Source organism: Macaca nemestrina, chromosome 1 (genome assembly GCF_043159975.1).
Source record: "Macaca nemestrina isolate mMacNem1 chromosome 1, mMacNem.hap1, whole genome shotgun sequence".
In the NCBI taxonomy this organism is placed as follows: domain Eukaryota; kingdom Metazoa; phylum Chordata; class Mammalia; order Primates; family Cercopithecidae; genus Macaca; species Macaca nemestrina.
Window position 1 is genome coordinate 171,784,403 of NC_092125.1, and position 25,827 is coordinate 171,810,229.

Consider the following 25,827-nt stretch of genomic DNA (forward strand, 5'->3'; position numbering starts at 1 on the left):
ATTATATAATTATCATGTTAATTTAAGAAATTAAAAGCTAGTATTTTCTCCTTACATTTGCCCAAATAAAGAAAGCTCCTTTAGTCTCACCACAATAGATCAAATGTTGATACATGTATATATACTAGGCACAGTATAACTATCATATATAGATGTGTGTGTGGGTATGTCCACATATATTGTCTATACACATCCTCACACACACTATAAAAAGATAGTGCATAAGGTATAATATATAGGATTCAACACCATGGTTATCTATGGAGAGGAAGTTAAGCTGTGTTACAATGGTTTATTATTTAAAAACAGAATATTGGCCAGGTGCAGGTGCTCATGCCTATAAACTCAGCATTCTGGGAGATTGAGGCAGGTGGACTCCTTGAGCCCAAGAATTCAAGACCAGCTTGGGCAACATGCGAAACTCCAGGAGCCAGGCTTGGTGGAGCATGCCTGTAATCTCAGCTACTCGGGAGGCTGAGGCAGGAGGATCACTAGAGTCCGAGAGGATGATCACAGCAAGGAACGATGTCGCCACTGTACTCTAGCCTGGGCAACAGAGTGAGACCTTGTTTCAAAAACAAAAACAAAAGGAAAAAGAAACCCAGAAGATCTGGGGTTGAGGGAGAAAGCTGAGATGACACAGTTATGAGGGTAGACAGATAGTGTTTCATATAAACTGGAAAAATTTGGAAGATTATAAACCAAATTGCGATTACCTCTGCAGACAATTTTTTATTTCTACTTTTTGTTTATCTGCATTATCTTATTTATCCTCCAGGAACACACTTAATTGTTTTTTGTCACCAAGCATATAACCTCCTCAAAACTTTGCATTTTTGTTCTCTCAGCCATATCCCAAATGTTTTCACACAGGGCTGGCTTACTTTACTCACGTGTCAGTCAACTGTTACTAAAACAGCCGGACCACTCCATATAAAATAGGCCTCCTCCTCAAACATTCCCTATTTCTTTTTACTGCTTTATTTTCCCTCATGAACCCTATAATATTATACATTAATTTGTTATTGACTACCCCCACCAGAACGTGGGCTCCACGAGGGCCGACTTTATTTTGCTCACGGCTCCACTCTCATGACCCAGAGCAGCACTCCTATACAGAAAGCACCTAGCAAATATTTCTCAACACGTAAATACAGTACTTGCTTAATAAGCCAACAATGAGTTTTTAAGTTTAAAAAATAATGAGTATACTGTTTTCCAAAAGAAAGAAGAACAAAGAAATCTACAGCTCATGTTATGATTAGAATGGAAGTCCCATCTATTGTACATCCCACGGTCCATTCTACAGAACAAGTATATCTTTGATCATCTCGTAAAGGAGCTTTGAGACTTCTGATTAAACACCCTCAGTGATTTGGGAATGCCATTTATTCAAATGATATAAATGGGGAGACTAAAATAATTGTGCTTAATCAGACAAGGTAAATGGAGGGCCTAAAGATCGGGCTGGGTGCGGTAGCTCACACCTGTAATCCCAGCACTTTGGGAGGCCGAGGTGGGTGGATCACCTGAGGTCAGGAGTTCAAGACCAGCCTGGACAACATGGCGAAACCTCGTCTCTACTAAAAATACAAAAATTAGCCAGGCATGGTGGCACACACCTGTAATCCCAGCTACTCGGGAGGCTGAGGCAGGAGAATCGCTTGAACCCAAGAGGCGGAGGTTGCAGTGAGCCAAGATTGCACCACTGCACTCCAGCCTGGGCGACCAAGTGAGACCTTGTTTGAGCTTTAAGTCATATTTTAATCACTATAATGTGTGATATTTTAAAATGTTTTTTCTTCCAAGAACATAGTGTTCAAAGAAATACATTGCATGAAAAACTGTTTTGGCCAGCACGGTGGCTCACACCTGTAATCCCAACACTGGGAGGCCAAGGCAGGTGGATCGCTTGAGGTCAGGAGTTCAAGACCAGTCTGGCCAACATGACAAAACCCTGTCTCTACTAAAAATACAAAAATCAGCTGGGTGTGGTGGCACACACCTGTAATCTCAGCTACTCAGGTGGCTGAGGCATGAGAATCTCTTGAACCTGGGAGGCGGAGGTTGCATTGAGCCAAGATCACGCCACTGTACTTCCAGCCTGAGCGACAAAGCGAGACTCTATTTCAAAAAAAAAAAAAAAATGTTTTAACTATGGTTCATGGATCCTGTGAAGCTGCCCCCATAGGCCCCAGCATAAGGCTTCTGAGCAGACAGGTCAAATTCAAGGTCCTCCCCGGCACACAAGGTCCCCACAGCTGGACTCTTCTGAATGTCTCCGCTGCCTGCCTTATGTATTCTTCACTCTGCACTGAGCTGTGTATGCTAAACTCTTCCAAACATGATGCTTTTCTCTGTCTGTAATTCTAGAAAATAGAGAACAACAAATAGTGCCTTAGGTTTTCCAATGCATGGCACAGTACGTTGTAGATAGATTTTATTTTATTTTACTTTACTTTACTTTATTTTATTTTATTTTATTTTCAAGACAAGGTCTCGCTTGGTCACCCAGGCTGGAGTGCAGTGGTGCAATCTTGGCTCATTGCAACCTCCGCCTCCCAGGTTCAAGTGATTCTCCTGCCTCAGCCACCTGAGTAGCTGAGATTACAGGTGTGTGCCACCATGCCCGGCTAATTTTTGTAGTTTTAGTAGAGACAGGGTTTCGTCATGTTGGCCAGACTGGTCTTGAACTCCTGACTTCAAGTGATCCACCTGCCTTGGCCTCCCAAAGTGTTGGGATTACAAGCATGAGCCACCGTGCTGGCCAAAACAGTTTTTCCTGCAATGTATTTCTTTGAACACTGTGTTCTTGGAAGAAAAAATATTTTAAAATATCACACATTATGTGATTAAAGTATGACTGAAAGCTCAAACCCGTGTAAGATGATAAAATACTATTGTACTGGGTTGAGTAATAATAACATAGCTTTTATTCAAATGGTAAGAAATCAAGTGTATGCTCTTATCAAGATTGTGGACATCTATTTTTTGGTTTGCATACCTTCTATGGATTTAAAAATATCTGGTAGAGCTTAACCTAGAAAATGTAACAAAGAAAAAAAGTTCTAATGCACCTTCTATATTTTGTTTTGTTTCCCATCAAATAAATGTGAGAAGACACAAAACCTTAAGTATTTTACTTCTTTGGCTAATGGGGTAAGAAGCTGAAGCTACAAAAATACCTTTAAGTGTATCCAACATTCTGTGGCTGTTCTTCAATCACGCATTCACAAATTCACTTAACAAATGTTTATAAAGCACCCGCTACTTGCCAGGAACTATTCTAGGCATTAGAGATAGCTAAATGTACAAAACTGACAAAGTTCCTATTCCTGGGAGCTAACATTCTAGTGGAGAGAGATACAGAAAGAACACAGCACAATTTTAGCTCATGGTAAGTTCTAAGAAGGAAAATAAAGCAACAGGTAGGAACAGAAAGAAACAGGTGAGTAGCTCGTCAGGTGTGCTGGGATCACACCTGTAATCCCAGCACTTTGGGAGGCTGAGTCAGGTGGATCACTTGAGGTCAGGAGTTTGAGACCAGCCTGGCCAGCATGATGAAACCCCATCTCTACTAAAAATACAAATTAGCCAGGTGTAGTGGCGTGTGCCTGTAATCCCAGCTACTTGGGAGGCTGAGGCAGAAGAATAACTTGAACCCAGGAGGTGGAGGTTGCAGTGTGCCAAGATCATGCCACTGCACTCCAGCCTGGATGACAGAGTGAGACTCTGTATAAAAAGAAAAAGAAAAGAAAAAATAGATGGAGTAGTCAAAAACCTGGATGGTGATAGGGAATCAGTCCCATAAAAATCTGCAATACCATTCTAGGTAGGAGGAATAGCATGAGGAGGAGGCTTGATGAAAGAGATGGAATTTTACCAATGTTTTGATTTGCCACTACAAAAAGCACTGTTGCTTAGCAATATACCAAGCAAAAGAATGGGACCCAGAAGTAGTTGGGCTCCAAAAAAAAAAAAAAAAAGAAAATTCTGAAACCCTAAGTCCTGTGAGCCTTATTTGTTCTTCTCACTGTACTGGAGAACTCTGCAAAGATAGAAAAACCAAATTACAAACAACGTCTCTCCCATCTTAGAAGTGGGCAGTTAGGTTTTGGGTCCAAACAGCACAGCTTCAAACTTTTCTTCTTCTTTTTAAATAGTTTATCTTATTTGATGGAGGCCTTCATTCTAGATCGTCAAGGTCACTTTGGATCTTAGCTCTGTCATCCAACATACTGACAATCCTTCCCAATTTCCTGGAATGTGTGAATTTATCCAACATGCCATCTGTGCCATTACCCCATTTCCTGAGAAAAAGAATAACCAAGGCAACCTGTGCATAGAGTCCTATGGCCTATATTAGAGACCTGTACCTATGCAGGCATAAACCCATTAATCACTCATAGGATATACCCCAGTAATTCATTATAATTTATCAGCCCATTGTTTTTATCATGTTTACAAGAATATGATGAATTGTGCATCAAATGTCTTCCTTAAGCCCGTAAGTTCAGCCAGGTGTGGTGGCTCACGCCTGTAATCCCAACACTTTGGGAGGCCGACGTGGGCGGATCACGAGGTCAGGTGTTCAAGACCAGCCTGGCCAACATGGTGAAACCCCATCTCTACTAAAAATACAAAAAAATTAGCTGGGTGTGGTAGCACATGCCTGAAATCCCAGCTACTCAGGAGGCTGAGGCAGGAGAATCACTTGAACCTGGGAGGTGGAGGTTGCAGTGCACCGAGATTGCACCACTGCACTCCAGCACGGGTGACAGAGACAGACTCCATCTCAAACAAACAAACAAAAATAATTCCATAAGTTCATAGTATATTTGGGGTACCTGCCTTAGTAGAAAATCACAAATGACCTCTGACTAAGCAATACAGATACTCTTTTAAAACTTTTTTTTTTTTTTCAATAGAGATGGGGTCTCCCTGTGTTGCCCAGGCTGGTCTAGAACTCCTGGGCTCAAGTGATCCTCCTGCCTTGGCCTCACAAAGTGCTAGAATTATAGGTATGAGCCACAATACCTAGCCTAAAACTTTTCCTATAATCATCACTGAAACTCTTTCCATGCATTCATCTTGAACAAATTTTCTAGTAAACTCACTACCACTTCTGCTTTTCATTTCATCTAGAAACTTTGGAATCAGGGTCTAATCAGTTGGCAATGTTGTAGATATGGGGTGAAAATACTGTCATGCTTGGTGGGATTAAAGGAAGTCTCAGTTATCTTTCCCCAATCTCCATACTCCCCTTTGCTCCCATCCACTAGGGCGTCCATTCCCACACAACAATCAAAGCACTGCCCCACTGTTCCAGCTTTGCTGATGTCTGCCTCTCCCCCATTGAGGAGGAAGGACCAGGACAGGACTGGCGCTCAGGCAGGAATGGCCTAAAACCAGAGTTTTCAGAACAGAAAACTGGTTCTATTTACAGAGCTATGTCCCATCCAGCTACACTGGAAAAAGCAGTCTATTAAACTACACCACTAAGTTGCGTAGATTGGTGCAGTTTAAAACTTCATGAATTGCTCCACACAAAGGCTACCTGTGCCCTCTGCCCCACTGCCTCCTCCATGTACCCTGTTGGTACACAGGCACACATTTCTCACTTGTCACAGCACTTCACACAGTTACACTTTACAGAGCTGTCCACCAAGTGCACAGAGAAACCCACGAGCCCATGAAAAAGACTGAAAAAGATGCCTGTAGGGCATCTGTAGTTGTCAGGTAATGGTCATAACAGGGGTACAGAGGCTGGGTAATTTACAAAGAAAACATGTTTAATTGACTCACAGTTCCAGAGGCTGTACAGAAGGCATGGCTAGGAAGGCCTCAGGAAACTTACAATCATAGCAGAGGGGTGAAGGGGAAGCATGTCTTCACATGGCAGTAGGAGAGAGAGAGCGTGCGCAAAGGAGGACGTGCCACACACTGTTAAACCATCAGATCTCTTGAAAATTAACTCACTATCATGAGAACAGATGGGGGAAATCTGCCCTCATGATACTATCACCTCCCACCAAGTCCCTTCCCCAATGTTGCGAATCACAATTCAACATGAGATTTGGGTGGGGACACAGAGCCAAACCACATCAGAAGTTAATGCCTATAGGAGAGGAATGGCGGAAATTTTCTAAAGGTCTACATTTCGTGAGACGCAAGAATGGAATAACAAAATAAAGGGAAGGAGAATCCAAAGTAGAGATCGGGTTACTATACAACTTAGCAACTGGAAAAAAAAAAAAAAAAAGGAGTGAGCTGATATGCTGTTGAATAACCACGTGAGCAGTACATCATTTTCTCATTCAACAAATATTTCTCGAGCACCTACTATGTGAACATAATCAGATACAGTCCTTATTCCCCTGAAGCTTAGTGTGTAGTAAGAGACAGGCCTGCAAGTAAGCATGTGCACTGAGTCTTGACAATAACACAGAATCACCTTGGACTTGCAAATGGCATAACCCAGTCTTTGAGCAGTCAAAGACTGGGAAACAGAACTACCTTCTGTCTGAAATCTTCCAAAATCTTGTAACACTAAGTATATTACTCAATGCAATAATGTCAATAATGACATTATTAATTATCCAAATTTAAATATTTAGTTTCATAACCTATGAAGCGTATATGCTTTTTAAAGATATATAATTTTGGATTAACAAAAGGTCAAGAATATCCCTTTACGCAGAGGTTCTCAACAATTATTTCTAAATTCATTGTTCTGTAGATAAATCTAAGATTGCCTCTTATTCTACTGCTCCTCCACCCAACACCAGCCCACATAGCTAGTCTATTTCTTTTGATCTTGACAGTATAAACCAGTGGTTTATACAGTATACATTTGGCAACATCTGGAGACATTTTCATTTTCATCATGACTGGGAGAGGGTGTGCCACTGGCATCTAGGGTTAGAGGACAGGGACGCTGCTAAGCATCCTACAATGCACAGGGTACCCCACCCTCACTGAAAGACTCATCTGGTCCAAAATGGTGCTAAGTTTGCTTTAGTATTAATAGTAATGAAACAGATATGTTCTATTTATTCATTTACTGAAACATATGTGCTATAAATCTTCTCCAACTATTTAATAGAGAACTGCAAGAAATGTGGTGAATTTTAGAAAGCAATATACCTGGAGAGTTTTATTCTGGTAAGTCCCATTTTTCTCCTAGTCATGATCTCGAAAACTTGGATAGATTCATCTAATCTTAGATATTTAAAATTAAGTATTCATACTCTGTCTTCTTTTTTTTTCCGTGCTCTGTTTTGACCCCCAGGAAACTGTATGTTATCATCTCAGAGATGCCTGCAATTTTTACCCTTAAGTATTCAATTTTTTAGAATTTACTTAATAGAATCCTAATCTCGTATAAAACTGTTACATCACTTTCTATAGCCCTCTCTACCCTTACAACGTATTACTATACAACACAGAGAAAGACTTATAAGTAGTCATAACAAGTGAAGGACAGCATAAATCCTCAACAACGGCTCTATAAATCCCAGTGCTATGAAAGCATTTAACAATCTCCCTAGGGATGTCAATTTTATAATGACATTTGATATTTTAGTGTTAGATGAAGAAAAATTCTTTTTTAAAGTCAAGTTTTCAAACATATATAAGAATCGATATTGAGGGGCAGCAGGGCGAGGCACTATACTTTTAGAATTCTTTAATGGAAACTAAGTTATTAATGTACTAAAATTGACTGTAATATATGGCTATAAAAATGTTTCATAAATGTTTAAAATATGCCTCTCTTTATTAATATTTAACAGTCCCATTAAATGAGCTAGCAATATTACTTAAGAGCATCAGAGATTTTAATACATATTAGTAGAAACTTATTTCAGATTTGGCGTAAGGTTCTAGTCTGAGTTTCAATCCATACTGCTAGTAAAATGCAACATGAGGCAGAGAAAATGTAGCCCTCTCAGAAAAGAGAATCTGAAAATTCTAAGTTGAAATCTGAGGCTTGTTTATTCTTTCAGGTATTCTGAAGCAGATTAATTAATAAGCAGATGTAAACTCAAAACATCATAATGAATAAAAATACATGTAAAATTCATGTATAAACAAACATAAAAATGAAAGCTTGCAGAATAATGTAATTTGTGTTTATGAGAAACAAAAGCCACAAACCTAAATCCAGACTACTTTTTGCTAATGAATTAAGATTTTCCAGGTCATCAAATCTGCATTGTTGACTGTTTCCTTCAGTTGATGGTACAGATGGTAGGGACTCCATGACAAAATTTTCTTTCATCTTGAGAGGAAGAAAAATAGAAATGCATTAGTACTTTATGAAAAAAAATGTATTACTGTACAGTTGTTCAAGCCAAGTAATAATGATAGTGGAAAACTGGCCTTGCAAACAGGCATTCTCAAGTAATGGTTTATACTGTGGTAAGCAGTAACAAATTCTGGTAACAATATCTCCAAGAGTATAGGCTAGCAAAATCTGTTTATTCAGTCCTAGATTTTTAACCAAAAAAACTGCTTTATAAGCCTTAATAAGTGGATTTAAATAAACATATACCAAGGTAGAGGAATAAAAGATCTATCAGGTCAAGCAAGGTCAATTGCAGATACACACAGCCTCCTGGATTGTGTTGCACTGATATCTACAGATAAATAGCTTCCTTGCTGACTCCAAAATATGTGATAAATTTTCATATCTCTAAGCATTTGTTAGCACTCTTATCTGCCTGGTGAATACCTAGCTACCCAAACCTAAAACCTACAGGTAAGTGTTGTTGATAACTTAACTGCATTTTCCTCCCATCTTGCTTTTATATACATGTCTTTTATGGTTTTCCAAAGTCACAATCTTCCAGAATGCCAAAATATTTATGTTCCCCCTGACCCGGCAAATTCATATGTTAAAATCCTAACCCCCAAGGTGAAGATATTTAGAGGTGGGGACTTTTGCGGGGTGATAGGGTTATGAGGGCAGAGCCCTGATGAATGGGATTGGTAGTGCCTTTATAAAATAGGCCCAAGGGGCCAGGCGCGGTGGCTCACACCTGTAATCCCAACACTTTGGGAGACCAAGGCAGGTGGATCACTTGAACCAGGCATTCAAGACCAGCCCAGCCAATATGGGGAAACCCTGTCTCTACTAAAAATACAAAAATTAGCCAGGCATGGTGGTGCACGGCTGTAATCCCAGCTACCTAGGAGGCTGAGGAGAATTGCTTGAATCTGGGAGGCAGAAGTTGCGGTGAGCTCAGAACAGGCCATTGCACTCCACCTGAGTGACAGAGAGAGAGAGAGAGAGACACTGTCTCAAAAATAAATAAATAAATAAATAAATAAATAAATAAATAAATAAAAAATGGGCCCAAAGGAGCTTATTCCACTCTTCCACCCTGTGAGGACACAGCTAAAGGATGACATTTATGAACCAGAAAGGGGGCCCTCACTGATGCAGAATTTTTTGCTCCTTAACTCAGCTAATCTGGGTTCTTGTCTCACGATCAGGAAGAATTAGGCACACGGACACACTGAAGAGTGAGAAGGGTGGAATTTTTAAGCAAAAAGAAAGCTCTCAGCAAAGAGAGGGGGTCCTGCAAGCAGGTTTTCACATCCCAGATTGAATACCTGGGCTACCACACACCAGCTGAAGAGGCCAGGCTCCTCCCCTGCATAAGACACAAATTCCTGGTGGCTCCACCCCATTCATGGGTGGAGTGCATGGGTCTCCAGCCTGCTGTGGGCATGCCTAGGCAAACTCCCTGTGCAAGTTCCCTTATCTGTACAAAACATCTGGTGTAAACACTTGTGGGCGGGGTCAGAGGTTCTCCAGGGACCCTTCCCTATCTGCCTAGGCCTTTGTCCGCCTCCTGCCTCTAACATCACCAAATGTGTGGACATCTTCATCTTGGACTTCCCAGCCTTCATAACTGTGAGAAATAAGTTTGTTTGTTTATAAGCTACCCAGTTAATGGTATCTTGTTATAGCAGGCCAAACAGACTAAGATAGAAAACATCATATTTTCACTTTAAGTATCTTTTTATATTTTAAAAAATTTTACGGCCAGGTGCAGTGGCTCATGCCTGTAATCCCAGCACTTTGGGAGGCCGAAATGGGTAGATCACTTGAAGCCAGGAGATTGAGACAAGCTGGTCAACATGGTGAAATCCCATCTCTACAAAAACATTACAAAAATTAGCCAGGCATGGCAGTGTGTGCCTGCAGTCCCAGCTACTCAGGAGGCTGAGATGGGAGGACAGCCTGAGCCTGGAAGGCTGAGGCTGGAGTGAGCTGTGATCATGACACTCCAGCCTGGGCAAAAGAGTGAGACCCTGTCTCTATAAATAAATAAATAATAAAAATAAGAAATTTTATCAGTACAAATTTAAATGACTATTTTATAGCCACCTTAGGGATGTACCATAATTCATTTAAGGTGACTAACACTACACTATTCTTTATTGCTAGAATTTCGAAAACAAGATGGTCTACTTTTTCTGTAAAGTGGTCAGACTTCAATGATAAGAGAAGGATCATTCATAAGCCGGTATACAAAGTACTTCCAGCTTTCCAAAGTAGAATATGAATTTGGTAATGCTGGGCAAGGTGGCAGAGCCCCAGCAACAGAAAGTGATTGGCACGCAGGTAGTAAAGAGAATTTACTGACAACAGCACAGGCTTAAAAAGTCAAGTTTTCTTAGACAGAAAGAACGTTGTAGTAGGGCGCTTCAGCAAGAGAGGACTGAGTGGGCCTCCGTGGATTTTCCTTAGGGGTATTTGTAGACCTTAAAGCAGGAACTTAAGGGTAATTTGGACCCTATTAGTTTTGCAGGTCATGATAGATGATTACATTTGTAGACATGTTGGTGCCTTGATGTCCGCAAAGGCTGCACAATGAGTTTCGATATGCATGCATTCAGGAGATATATAGAAATTCTAGCTACTTATACATTTCTGGGAAAGCAACCTGGTAACCAGATGCTGGCTTTAGATAACAGGGAAGTCTAATTGCTTCTAAATTCCTCAGATAAGGAGTTTTGCCTCTGGATGGCCTGCTTGATGACCACCAGGTGATCTTTGCTCTCTTCATTATACATCTAAATTCCTCAGCTAAGGAGTTTGCCTCCAGATGGTCTGCTTGATGGCCACCAGGTGATTTTTGCTCACCTCAGGTAAGTATGTAACTATATCAGATACCTAATGGAGCCTAAGGAACACAGGACTCAACTCAAATATTAAATAGGGGTAAGAAAGGGGATCTGACTACATAGATGCCTAGAATAAAATAAGCAAGAACTTCTTACAGAAAAGAGTGAGGAGTTGGAAGGAACTGCACAGTTAAAAAGAAGAAGGTTATAATTTGGGGCCACTTGGACTTTTTAAACAGTTAATGGTAATTCTGTTAGTAGTAAATGAAGAAGAAAACTGATATCCAAATCTGGGATTTTAATACATTGGGTATGATAGGTGAGATCTTTATAAACCTGAATTTCTGGCTGGGAGCAGTGGCTCAAGCCTGTAATCCCCACACTTTGGGAGGCCGAGGCGGGTGGATCACCTGAGGTTGGGAGTCCGAGACCAGCCTGGCCAATGTGGTGAAACCTCATCTCTACCAAAAAATGCAAAAACTAGCTGGGCGTGGTGATGGGTATCTATAATCCCAGCTACTTGGAAGGCTGAGGTAGAAGAATTGCTTGGACCCTGGAGATGGAGGTTGCAGTGAGCCGAGATCACACCACTGCACTTCAGCCTGGGTGACAGAGTGCGATTCCATCTCAAAAAATATATATATATTTATATATATATAAAAATATATATATATGATTATATACATATTATATATATATGATTATATATATATATATAATTATCCAGGCATGGTGGTGCATGCCTGTAATCCCACCTACTTGCGAGGCTGAGGCAGAAGAATCGCTTGAACCTGGGAGGCAGAGGTTGTGGTGAGCCAAGATTGCACCACTGCACTCCAGCCTGGGCAACAAGAGCGAAACTCCGTCTCAAAAAAAATAAAAAATAAATTAAATAAACATGAATTTCTTTTTTCTGTTTTTTGTTTGTTTTTGTTTTGTTTTTAATAGAGAAGATTTTTTTTTTCTAAAAAGAGAAGAAAATAAGAACATAGAATTATTCTTAGGTAAATAACCCTCAGGCAAAAAACAAAAACAAAAAAACAACAAATCTTTAAAAAATGGACAAAGGACTTGAACAGACATTTCTCCAAAGGAATACATAAAGATGGCCAAATAAGCACATGAAAGGATGCTCAATATCACTAATTGTTAGGGTAATGCAAAACAAAATATAAAATAGCACTTTATACTCCTAAGAAACAAACACAAAGCCAGCAAACAAGTGTTGGAGAGACTGTGGAGAAATTTGAAACCTCGTGCTTTGCTAATGGAAATATAAACTGGAGCAGCTGCTTGGTGTAGAAAACAGTATAGCTCCCCAAAAATTAAATATAGCATTAGCATATGATCCAGCAATTCCACTGCTGAGTATATACTAAAAAGAACTGAAAGCAGGGATTTCAACAGATATTTATATCCCAATGTTCATAACAGCATTATTCGCAATGGCCAAAGGTAGAAACAACCTAAATATCCATCAACAGATGAATGGAAAAACAAAATATGGTATATATGGTGGGGACCTACAGGAACCTCAGAGTTGGTGTTGATAGTGACAGGAGGCAGAGAAATTTAAGGGCAGGTCCCTGACAAAACCCCACCCTCAAGCCTAAAACCATGGCCCAAAGTGAGAACTTCTATCCTTGTTTTCCTGCTCAAATGTTACCTTTTCCTAAACCACCCATGCCCTCACTCCGTCCCATCCTGTGCCTATAAAGACCCTAGATTCAGCTGGCATAGAGGAGAAGCAGCTGGATGTCACGGACTACAGCTAGACATCAGAGAGAAGCGGCTTGACTTTAGAGGGACAGTCTGACAGTGTAACTTTGGAGAAGAATCCAGCCAGAGACGGCTGGACTTCTGGGGAAGATTACCTACCCACCTCTCCATCTCCTTTGCAGCTCCCCTTCCCACTGAGAGCCACTTTATTGGCAATAAAATCCCCACATTTACCATCCTTCAATTCGTTCGTGCAGCCTCATTTTTCCTGGATACCAGAGAGAACTCAGGAGCCACAAGTGTGATACAAAAGGCTGTTACACTGGCCCTTTGCCCTCACTGGGAGAGGGCAGTTGCCTCACGTGAAAAGGCCAAGGGCCAACTGAACTGTTAACACTTAAGCCATCTGCAGATGGCAGAGCTAAAAGAGCACTGTAACATGCCCTTTGGGGCTTTGGAGGTCACAGGCACCTCCCCTAGATGCTGCCACTGGGCCTGCATAGAATTTGCTCCTGCCAGTGCCCAAAAGCGCTTGCCCTGGCTCCTGCACCCGCTCACCTGAGCGCTCCCCTCCCACAGGGGGTGAACGCTGCAGGTCTGAGTGAGTGGAGTTTACCCTTGCCCACACCAAAGCAGTCAGCTGGTTCCAGCATGCATGTACTCTAGTTCTCACCTTGTTTGCTCACACACTCCCTCCCTCGAGGAGAGCGGTGAGCTGAGTAAATGGGGCACCTCTGTCACAAGGTGTCAAGTAGGTCAGGGAACTATCTGGCTTCAGTACGAGGATTATTATAAACTGAAGATATTTTAGATTTAACAGATGCAGAAAAAAGCCCTCTCAGAGTTTCCCTTATGTGACTAAGCAGCAAGTTCTAGGAAATGAGGCCATCAAACATTGCCTCTTGAGGTGAGTCGACCCCCAGGAAGACTGAGAGTAAGCCTACTATATAAATGCCCTCTTGAGGAATGGCAACAAGCAAAGAGAAGGATCAGTGGCACCTGCATTTAAAAAATTATCAACATAACAAAATTATCAACATAATCAAAAATGTTATCTCCAATTTGTTCTCCTAAAAACCCATTTGTCTTTCCTAAACAAACCTAGTTGCTCTTCTCATAGAAGCTTTTTCTCCATCCTCCCTTTCCCCATAAGTTATGTATGTAAGCTTTAACTTTAATCACTTGGTGAGCTTGCTGCTTCTTTTGTTGCATTCATATGCATATAAATAAACCTTTTTTCTCCCGTTAATGCTTTCTGTCAGTTTAATTTGCACTCTCCCAGGCACAACATAGAGGGTAGAGGAAAAGTTTTTTCTCCGACATATGCCTATAAGGAAATATTTTATTCAACTTTTTTTTTTTTTTTTTTTTGAGATGGAGTCTCTCTCTGTTGCCCAGGCTGGAGTGCAGTGGCACAATCTCGGGTCAATGCAACCCCTGCCTCCCAGGTTGAAACGATTTTCCTGGCTCAGCCTCCTGAGTAGCTGGAACCACAGGTGTGTGCCATCATCCCTGGCTAATTTTTCTATTTTTAGTAGAGATGGGGTTTTGCCATGTTGGCCAGGCTGGTTTCAAATTCATGACCTCAAGTCATCCACCTACCTTGGCCTCCCAAAGTGCTGGGATTACAGGCATGAGCCACCATGCCTGGCATATTCAACTTTAAAAAGGGAGGAAATTCTGACATATTCTACAACATGGATGACTCTTAAAGACATTACACTACGTGAAAGAGCCAGACACAAAAGAAAACTATTGTACCATTCCACTTTTTTCAGTTACTTTAGTATAGTCAAATTCTTAGAGACAGAACATAAAACAGTGGTTGGTTGGCAGGGGATAGGGAGAGAGAAGAAAGATCAATTATTGTTTAATGAGTAGAGTTTCAGTGTGGGATGATAAGAAGATCTGTAGCGACGTGGTGGCCACGTTTACACAAAAATGTACATGTACTTAATGCCACTGAACTATACACCTAAAAATGATTAAAATGGTAAATTGTGTGTTGCGTGTATTTTACTATAACTAAAAAAAAAAAACAAAAAAGAGATCTACAGACTTTTAGTGTTTTTACTCTTCAGCTAAAATGAAGTATGAGGGTGGAAGAGAAAGATAAAGTTCGAAGTAGTTAGGTACCAGTTGCCCTCCACAAATACAGCTGACATCTACAGCCCCAAATGAATATTACAACCAAGACAGAAATAATAATGTTCCTTCATCCTTTGGGAGAGCACCCTCTAGAAGAGTATTGGGAATTCCATATTTGTAAGATTTGAATGCGTTTTTAAAATCTCAGAGTTTATAATATTAGATAATATCATTAAATAAATTATCACAAGAGTCCATTAGCAATACAAGGAGGGCAAACAAAGATTCAAGCCCGTCCTGATCAGTGGGTGTAAGTGTTCATCACTGTGGAAGGGAGAAAAAGAGCCAATACCCTAAGAAAGCACATATAATGATTTAAAGAAAATAAAATACTGTTTAGGCAAGAAACATTAGGGCTGAAATAGTCTTACTCAATGCCGGTTTGGGAGCCTATAGAGGTTACCTTTACAGCCTACATGAGAATTGGCAAAAAAAAAAAAAAAAAAAAAAAAAATAACAAAAACAACAACAACAACAACAACCATTTTTATAGATTTTAAAATATGAATGTTGGCCGGGCGCGGTGGCTCAAGCCTGTAATCCCAGCACTTTGGGAGGCCGAGACGGGCGGATCACGAGGTCAGGAGATCGAGACCATCCTGGCTAACACGGTGAAACCCTGTCTCTACTAAAAAAAATACAAAAAACTAGCCGGGCGAGGTGGCAGGTGCCTGTAGTCCCAGCTACTCGGGAGGCTGAGGCAGGAGAATGGCGTAAACCCGGGAGGCGGAGCTTGCAGTGAGCTGAGATCCGGCCACTGCACTCCAGCCTGGGCGACAGAGCGAGACTCCGTCTCAAAAAAAAAAAAAAATGAATGTTAAGTAAACTTCCAGAGCAAATATTATAAATATACATTAGACTGTTTCATTTATAGCCTTAAAAGTATATACATTAAAATAAACTGATATTTCAGGTTACCTTTTATTTCCGTAAACAGAAAATTTACTTTTTATGGAAGAGAATGGCTATTGCTGAATCAGTAATGAGAAATAAAAGGAGGGAAGTTAGAAAATTTAACATAGATTTAGTAATCAGGCTATTCATTCTTCGAATTATAAGCACTGACTATTGTTTTAAATAAGCCTCTTAAAGAACACTTTAACAGATAATAGAGTAAGTGGTTATGTCAGAGACGCTTGAACCAGAGCAACTCCATCTTGAACAGCACTGGGTAAAATGAGGCTGAGACCTACTGGGCTGCTTTCCCAGATGGTTAAGGCATTCTAAGTCACAGGATGAGACAGGATGTTGGCACAAGATACAGGTCATAAAGACCTTGCTGATAAAACAGGTTGCAGTAAAGAAGCTGGTCAAAATCCACCAAAACCAAGATGGTGACGAGTGACCTCTGGTCATCCTCACTGCTACACTCCCACCAGCGCCATGACAGTTTACAACTGCAATGGCAACATCAGGAAGTTACCCGATATGGTCTAAAAAGGGAGGCATGAATAATCCACTCCTTATTTAGCATATAATCAAAAAATCACTACAAAAGTGGGCAACCAGTAGCACTCAGGGCTGCTCTATCTGTGGAGTAGCCATTCTTCTATTCCTTTACTTTTCTTTTTTTTTTTTTTTTTTTTTTTTTGAGATGGAGTCTCGCTCTGTCGCCCAGGCTGGAGTGCAGTGGCCGGATCTCAGCTCACTGCAAGCTCCGCCTCTCGGGTTCACGCCATTCTCCAGCCTCAGCCTCCCAAGTAGCTGGGACTACAGGCGCCCGCCACCTCGCCCGGCTAGTTTTTTTTTGTATTTCTTAATAGAGACGGGGTTTCACCGTGTTAGCCAGGATGGTCTCGATCTCCTGACCTCGTGATCCGCCCGTCTCGGCCTCCCAAAGTGCTGGGATTACAGGCTTGAGCCACCGCACCCAGCCTATTCCTTTACTTTTCTAATAAACTTGCTTTCACTTTACTCTATGGATTCGCTCAAATTTTTTCTTGTGCGAGGTCTGGGAACCCTCTCTTGGCATCTGGATTGGGACCTCTTTCCAGTAACAGTTATATTGTGAAGAACATCAATATAAACTTATGAGAGGGATTTTTTTTAAACTTAATGTTATGCAAATGACACTTGAGATAAGAATAAAATTTTGAGTGACAGTACAGATTCAAAAATTGCTATATCTCAAACAACCTAGTTAGAAATGAAGATGATGTATTTGGAAAGCTGTGTTAAATGATCAAAAAGTGATTCCAGTGATAATGTAGATATTGACATTAAATATGCACTGAAGAATTCAAATAAAATTATATAATTAAATATGAGAATAGGCAAAAAAAAATTAACATCTTACAGGTTTTCAAACTGACTGTTTAACTAAACTTATAAAGTAAATATTGTAAGTATACATTTGACCATTTCATCTATAGCCTTCAAAGTTTATATATGAACTGGTATTTCAGGTTGCCTTTTATTTGGGTACATAGAAAATTATCTTTTAATAGAAGAAAACAGAACAAGGGAATTTTTATGAATATTCAGTAATCTTTCCAATTTGCTTCACATAACTGAATATGTATGCTGTTTGGCGTTAAGCACTGACAGATATGAGAGGCACTGGCAAATATAGAAAGTACCAACGTCAATGGAGCACACCAGATTCCATGTGACCTCTTTCCAGAGGCAACCAGGCATCATCCACATATTCCAAAAACATCTGTTCTCTGGTACATTGCCCAGGGTCCTCTATAATAGTGAATCCTCCAGGGTCACATAAATACAACCAGCACAGCACCTTGTCCAAGAGAGGAAGCCACCAGCATTTGCACGAGGGGCAAAGTGAGGAAATGTCTAAGGGAGGCAAGGGCAGAAACACCCTCTATCTGCCCACTGAGAGAACACATGAAGCCACACTTTGCATGTCACAACAGGAAAGGTGCCAACCTCAGAGAGGAGAGCACCACGCTGCATCTGAACATATTACTAAGCTGTCTTTTTAAAAACATCCCCATAAGTAAGTCTGTTTCCATTTGCCTAAAAGTTAATTTAGGGCAGGAAATTAAAAATATATATATATATATATTTTAAAGTCCTTAATGAAGGATTCCAATTAGTGACCGCCTGACTATAATTTTATTAAAAATAAAGTTTATTACTATAATTTTATTAAAAATAAAAATATAATAGCAAAGGCAAATCTATTAAAATATAATGCTCTTCACTGGGCACAATGGTTCCTGCCTGTAATCCCAGAACTTTGGGAGGCCGAGATGGGAGATGGGAGATGCTTGGCCCCAGGAGTTCGAGAGCAGCCTGGGCAACATGGCAAAACTCCATCTCTACAAAAAAAGGAAAGAAAGAAAAAAAAAAACTAGCCAGGCATGGTGGTGCATGCCTGTGGTCCCAGCAGCTCAGGAAGCCGAGGTAAGAGGATTCATGGAGCCTGGGAGGTGAGGCTGCAGTGAGCCATGAATGTGCCACTGCATTGCAGCCTGGGTGACAGAGAGAGGCTCTGTCTCAAAAAAAAAAAAAAAAAAAAGAAAGAAAATTATATATATATTACAAAGCTTTCCCACCAAATTATAAATAAATAGTATCTCAAGTGTAAAGATAATTTTCTAGAGTTGAGTGCTTTAGCATCATACATAACACAGAGAACAAAGTGGGTGACCAAGATATAAACAACAATACATATGTACTGAATTGGCCTTGATTTTGCCTGATAAATAAACTGTGTAAAAAATATACAGCTGTGTTTCCCTAGGGAATTTTTTTTTTTTTAATTACAAATGTTAAAAGAACTCTCCTCTGAAATGAGAAATTGAAAAAACATCACTAAAAAAGCAAAGCAAAAAAAACCCTACAACAACAGCAAGGCAACTGCAGCTTATTGACCCCCATGAGAAAATGTGAAATACAGAAAAGACGAGCTTACACTTATAGCTAGACACTGGATGACACACCTTGTAAACAGTGATGACCTATGGAAAGGCTCATTTAAAAACAAACAAAATTGAAGTGACATGAGTTAGACAGAGACACAGACAGGTGAGGAGAGCAGAAGGGGAGGTGTGGATATCTGTTCTAATCTCTTACCACATTTTCAGGGCAATAGCCATACGGCTGTGCCTCCTGGGAATAGATATTCCTCCCGGATCTTGCCTCTTGAGATTCGGATGGTTCATTATCATGCAACCACTGTGTACCAAAGTGAAGTTCCTTCAGGGAGGGCACAGGAGTGGCCTCTTGAATGTGTGACAAGGGGTACAACTCCATGGACTGAGAGGGATCTTGATATAACTCATATTCTTCATCAACAAGCATTTCTCTTTCTTCATCCATTTCCTGCAATCTAGGAGTCAGAAATTCATGCATCTCCCAGGTCTCCTTGCTTTGCTCTATCTCTTTTTGTTGGGAATGGAAAGACTTCCCCAGATCTAGAAATGGTTCATCCACAAGTTCTTCTTTAAAATATGGTTCATCTCTAAATCCCTATAAATAAAAGATGCAAAAAATGTGAAGTTACGCCTGTCCTGAAGCTGCACTATACAGATAGACTGGAAAATTTTCAAATGCTGGCGAGACTGCCTATGCCAAGGCACAGCTAACATGCATAGCTCTCCACAGCAAACATGGAGAAACACAAGCTTACCTCCACAATCCTCAACCCAGAAGAGAGACAAACAGTAAATTATGAGGCAGAAATCTGCCCTTGGCAAGGTGAATGATTTTGCTAAAACGTTCATTATACATTAACCACCTGACAATTCTCCACTAGAAGTAGGAATTTTGTTAAACTCTTATACTAAATATTTAACCCATAAAAAGTAGTACATAAGTATACATACACTTCAAACTATTATGTAAGAAAGAAAAGACTTAAAAGGTCAGGATTTTCAAGCTTCAATAACCCAAAAGAAATTATAACTATCTGAATGTTCAGAAAACATTCTCGATAAACTAAAGATATGGGGAGTATGTCTCCACTTTGAGTATGACTCTTTTATAATAATAAAAATTAACAAATCTTATTTTTCATCTGTGTTGAAAATATATAATACGAAGGAATGAATACAGTATTTTTTTTTTATTATTATACTTTAAGTTCTAGGGTACATGTGCATAACGTGCAGGTTTGTTACATATGTATACTTGTGCCATGTTGCTGTGCTGCACCCATCAACTCGTCAGCACCCATCAACTCGTCATTTACATCAGGTATAACTCCCAATGCAATCCCTCCCCCCTCCCCCCTCCCCATGATAGGCCCCCGTGTGTGATGTTCCCCTTCCTGAGTCCAAGTGATCTCATTGTTCAGAGAATACAGTATTTTTAAATTAATTTATATTTCACTAATCAGAAGAGCTAGTGCATACAACTGAAACTAAATGTGCAGAAACTGTGTGGGTTCCTGGCTAAAACCTGATATATAGATTTGCTCAGACCATGACCTATCTCTGGGGAACCTCTGGGTGCTGGGCATAATGAGGTCCAGTTCTTTCTAAGAGATCAAATAGCTTTCCTATTTTAAGTCCTATTCATTACTACCAAGTGTAAATTCCTGGAATAAATCTATTCTTTTCTATCGCCTTCTCCTTGCAGCTAAACATAATAGTAGGGAAGCTTTTAAATACATACAGTAGGGTCGGGCATGATGGCTCATGCCTGTAATCCCAGCACTTTGGGAGGCCAAAGCAGGAGGATCCCTTGAGTATAACAGTTCAAGACCAGGCTGGGCAACATAGTGAGACCCTGTCTATACAAAAAAAAAAATTTTTTTTTTGGCACCTGTGGTGCCAGCTACTTGGGAGGCTGAGGCAAAGAATTGCTTGAGCCAAGGAGATGGATGCTGCAGTGAGCTATGATCACACTACTGCACTCCAGCCTGGACAACAGAGCAAGACACCATCTCAAAAAAAAAAAAAAATACAGTATACCAAATACTGCAACCTGTGTTTTTTCTTTAATGTGGTTAGAGGATGTATTTGAACACATCATATGATTATGAAATTTTTTTAAACGTCTGCACTAAGAAATACAATAGACATTACAGAAACACATATCATCTTGAGACACTGTCTACATATTATGCAAAGAATATCACTAGACAGTTGTTATCAAGTAAAGCAAAACCATACTCTAACTGCAAAGAGCAACATAAGTATAATTCCTTTTAAGAATAAAAAAGGAAAGCTTCAAAATACATTTTCTAAAATTAAAGCATAAGGTAGGGTTTGACTAAATAACTCTTCTTTAGAAAGTATTCAATATGAATATTTTTTGTGTGGTTCCATTTTTATAGCATTTTAAATGTAGGTCTATTTTCAACAATATGTTCTACCATCCAAAATTTTAGGAATACATTAGTGTATGTTTGTTCTTTCAAAATGCTTTACATCTTGCCTTTATCATTTAGAGAGGCAATGTGATACGGAAGGAAAGAATTTAGTTTTAAAAAAATAGGGCGGGCGTGGTGGCTCAGGTCTGTAATCTCAGCACTTTGGCAGGCCGAGGTGGGCGGATTACCTGAGGTCAGGAGTTCGAGACCAGCCTGGCCAACATGGCAAAACCCTGTCTCTATTAAAAATACAAAAATTAGCCAGATGTGGTGGTGCGCACCTGTAGTCCCAGCTACTCAGGAGGCTGAGGCAGGAGAATCACTTGAACTTGGGAGGCAGAGGTTGCAGTGAGCTGAGATCACACCACTATACTCCAACTTGGGTGACAGAGTGAAAGTCTGTAAAAAAAATATATATATATGTGTGTGTGTGTGTGTATATATACATACATACATATATATATGTGTGTATATATACATATATATGTATATATACAATGAGGCCAGGCGCCATGGCTCATGCCTGTAATGCCAGCACTCTGGGAGGCTGGGGCAGGCAGACTGCTTGAGCTCAGGGGTTCAAAACCAGCCTGGGCAACATGATAAAACTCCATCTTTACCAAAAATACAAAAAATTAGCTAGACGTGGTAGCACATGTCTGTGGTCTCAGCTACTCAGGAGGCTGAGGTGGGAGGATCACTTGACCCCGGGAGGCAGAGGTTACAGTGATCCCAGATCCCACCACTGCATTCCAGCCTGGGTGACAGAGGGAGATCTCATCTCAAATAAGAGAGAGGGAGAGAGAAAGGAGGATTAGTTCATTTATCTATTTAGCCAAGGGATGGGGACAAGTTTTTGTCTTCTTTATGTCTTTATTTATATCTATTTAGCCAAAGGATAAGGACAAGCTTTTGTCTTATTTTCTTTTGTATTTTTTCTACATAGAAATTTCAGCTCATAGCAAATCATTCAAATGGGAAATAAATTTACTACATACCTTGGGAGCTTCGAGTATTAAAGATGAATTTATATCATGAATTGTTCCTGAAAGTTCAGTCTTGTCTTCATTACTGCTTGAATGTAAAATATAACAACTTTCTTCTTCTTTATTATCTTCCTGAAAATATAAACCACATTTATTTATAAATAAGAAAATATTGTGGGGTGAGGGGCAAGGGGAGGGAGAGCATTAGGACAAATACCTAATGCATGTGGGGCTTAAAACCTAGATGATGGGTTAAGTGCAGCAAATCACCATGGCACATGTATACCTATGTAACAAAACTGCACTTTCTGCACACACATCCCAGAACTTAAAGTAAAAGAAAGAAAGAAAAAAGAAAAGAAAAAAGATTCGTGTAAAAAAAAAAGAAAGAAAATATCTTGGTTTCAAACTGTTCAGATTCTCATCTTTCCATTAACAGCAAACACACAACACAAAATTTATTCAAATTGTTTCATTAGAACAAACTTTCTTTAATAATTAAAAAGAACTCCATATTCAAGTCAGAGCTTCCCAAACTTTTTAAAGGATTTCTTAAAGAAAAATCACTTTCCCAGGAATAGACCTTGTATATATAACTAAGTACCAGGCACAAATTTAAGTACTGTAAATATATTAAATATATTAATTAATACATTAATATATACTCTAAGACATGGGTCTTCTTATTAATCCTATTTTACTGGTGAGCAAAAGTGGACACAGTAATTTGCCAAACATTACATATACCAAAATTTCAACCCTGGCTGTCTGGTACTAGAGCCTGTATTCACAATTACCATGCCATGCAATCCTCATCTCTTTTTTTAAATTGAGACGGAGTCTCGCTGTGTCACCCAAACTGGAGTGCAGTGGTGCAATCTTGGCTCACTGCAACCTCCGCTGCCCTGGTTCAAGTGATTCTCCTGCCACAGCCTCCGAAATAGCTGGGACTGCAGGCGAGCACCACTTTGCTTGCCAATGTTTTTGTATTTTTAGTAGACACGAGGTTTCGCCATGTTGGCCAGGCTGGTCTCAAACTCCTGATCTCCCAGGTGATCTGCCTGCCTCTGCCTCCCAAAGTGCTGGCACTACAGGCGTGAGCCACCTCATCTTACAGATGAGCGAAGTGGAAGCTGATGAGGTTGAATAACTGGCACAAGGACACGCAGCCTTGCAAACCACATAACTAAGCAAAAACCCATAGCTGTCTGGCTCAAAAGTTTTATTGTCAGTTCTGTTCCATTATTTCTGAAGCTATAATGCAGTTTTTAAAGTCATTTCAGCCAGTGCATGGTGGCTCACATCTGTAATTCCAGCACTTTGGGAGGCTGAGGCAGAATCATCACTTCAGCCCAGGAGTTCAAGACCAGCCTGGGCAACATGGAGAGACCCGTCTCTATTGTTATATTAAATAATAACAATAAGTCATTTCATTCATTTTTGGGGTCTGGTATATTTGAGGCTGCACTTATCAACCTGTCACGTAGGTTTTAAGCCTCTTTTTAGAAAAGAGTTAAGATGAAAATATATAACATGAAGTGTATAGATATATACATACCATATATATATAAATACAAGACTTAATACAAATAATTTGTTCTAATCACCATTATATATTTACAGTCTTTCTGCTCTACCCTGACTATGGATCTGTAAAATAGGATTAACAAGAGGAGGTTGCAGTGAGCCGAGATTGCACCACTGCAATCCAGCCTAGACAACGGAGTGAGACTCTGTCTCCAAAAAGAAAAAAAAGGGTAGTTCTGTGGCATCCCCCACCCCATTCCAACTCTCTCTCACTCCTGCTTTTGCCATGTGAGTGCCTGCTCCCGCTTTGTCTTCTGCCATGAGTAAAAGCTCCCAGAGTCCTCCCCAGAAGCAGATGCCACCGTGCTTCCTGTACAGCTTATAGAACTGTGAGCTAATTAAACCTCTTTCTTACAAATTGCCCAGTCTCAGGTATTCCTTCATAGCAATGCAAGAACAGCCTAATACAATGAACACATCTATCTCTATTTACCTATCCATCTGTCTATACATATGAGCACTTATAGTATGTTTTTTGTATGTTAAGTTAAAATATTTCATAGATTAAAGAACTGGAGTTAAAAAAATACCTTAGGAATTCTCTAGTCTTGTTCAGTCTTTTCAAAGATGAAAAAAAATAGGCTCAGAGAAGTGATATACCTATTGACCAAATTACTAGTATGATGTTTCTCAAAGTATAAAATTCTGCATCAGAATTACATAGGTGGCCCATTAAAGAAGCAGATTCCTGAAGAGCGTATCAGAATTACTAAATGAGAACCTCTGGGAGTAGAACCTGGGAAACTGCATTTTAACTATCTCTCGGGTGATGCTTATATATATTACATATCTTTAAGTTTGAAACCTACTGGGCTAACTCACAGCAAAGCTGGGGGCAGAGCCCAGGTTTCTAGAAATCCAGACTAACAATTTATTACAACCAAGCTATCTGTTCCAGACATGTTGCATACAAACTAGGCAAGTGACAACATAGTAATACAGGCATGTACAGCACTGTGGCTAAGAGCACAGGGTGTGAAGGTGCCCTGCTGAGTGCACATTACAACTCTGTCCCTTACTAGTTATAAGACCTTGGGTAAGTTACTCAATTCTCTGTGCCTCGATTGATTCATCTGTAATGAGGGTAACAAAAGGACTATTCTTAAAGTTGCTGTGAGGATTAATTTAGTTAATAGTTAATAAGTGTAAAGGGCTTAAAAGAATGACTGACATTTAGTAAGCACTTAAATAATAATAAACTGGCTGAAAATCATCATCATTAAGTTTCTGTTGGTGGTGATGATGGCGCTTTGTTTTTTGCATTAGAGGCCTCCAGAGCACCATAACTGTAACGTAGCCTTCAGTCATAAGCAGTAACCCCTGACTGTAAGATAAAGCAACAAGATGACTTCAAGATGGTTTGACAGTATAGGGGTTCTTGATACTAGGAGTTACAAGGTGCTTTGATGGAGAGAAAAGCAGATTAAACTCTCACGGTTATACGGTTAAAATGCTAGAGTCACAAGGATTTCAACTTATCATACCATCTTGACATCAGTCCCAAACGAAAGTTAAAAAGGACACTTACTTTAATTTACATATAAGAATAGCCAGGTGCAGTGCCTCATGTCCCTAAAAAAGCACTTTGGGAGGCCAAGGCAGGCAGATTGCCTGAGCTCCGGAGTTCAAGACCAGCCTGGCCAAAATGGTGAAATCCTATCTCTACTAAAAATACAAAAAATTAGTAGCCAGGCACGGTGGCACATGCCATTAATCCCAGCTACTTGACAGGCTGAGGCATGAGAATCGCTTGAACACAGGAAGCAGAGGTTGCAGTGAGTAGAGATCGTGCCACTGAACTCCAGCCTGGATGACAGAGACTCTGTCTCTAAAATAATAATAATAATAATAATAATAATAATAATTTACACATAAGAAATGTGCTGAGAGCTTAGAAGTCTGTGCTAAAAGCATGAAGATGAAAATAGCAGTAAGAGTGGTAGTAGTAGAACTAGCAACATTAGCAGT

The 25,827-nt window shown here is 40.0% G+C and overlaps 1 protein-coding gene across 6 annotated transcripts in view; it reads right to left on the reverse strand.

Moving 5' to 3' along the window:
• The window catches only part of LOC105495168 (PATJ crumbs cell polarity complex component), a 428,227-nt gene that overhangs the window by 281,597 nt on the left and 120,803 nt on the right, over nt 1–25,827 (reverse strand). For 5 of the 6 annotated variants that reach the window (XM_011764431.2, XM_011764432.2, XM_011764428.2 and 2 more), the window contains 3 exons: nt 22,285–22,404; nt 19,045–19,440; nt 8,158–8,281 (listed from right to left, as the gene is read on the reverse strand). In XM_011764431.2, coding sequence (XP_011762733.2) covers nt 8,158–8,281; nt 19,045–19,440; nt 22,285–22,404 — 640 coding nt within the window. The remainder of the gene's footprint in view (nt 1–8,157; nt 8,282–19,044; nt 19,441–22,284; nt 22,405–25,827) is intronic. The other variant, XM_011764430.2, reaches the window with a different exon arrangement.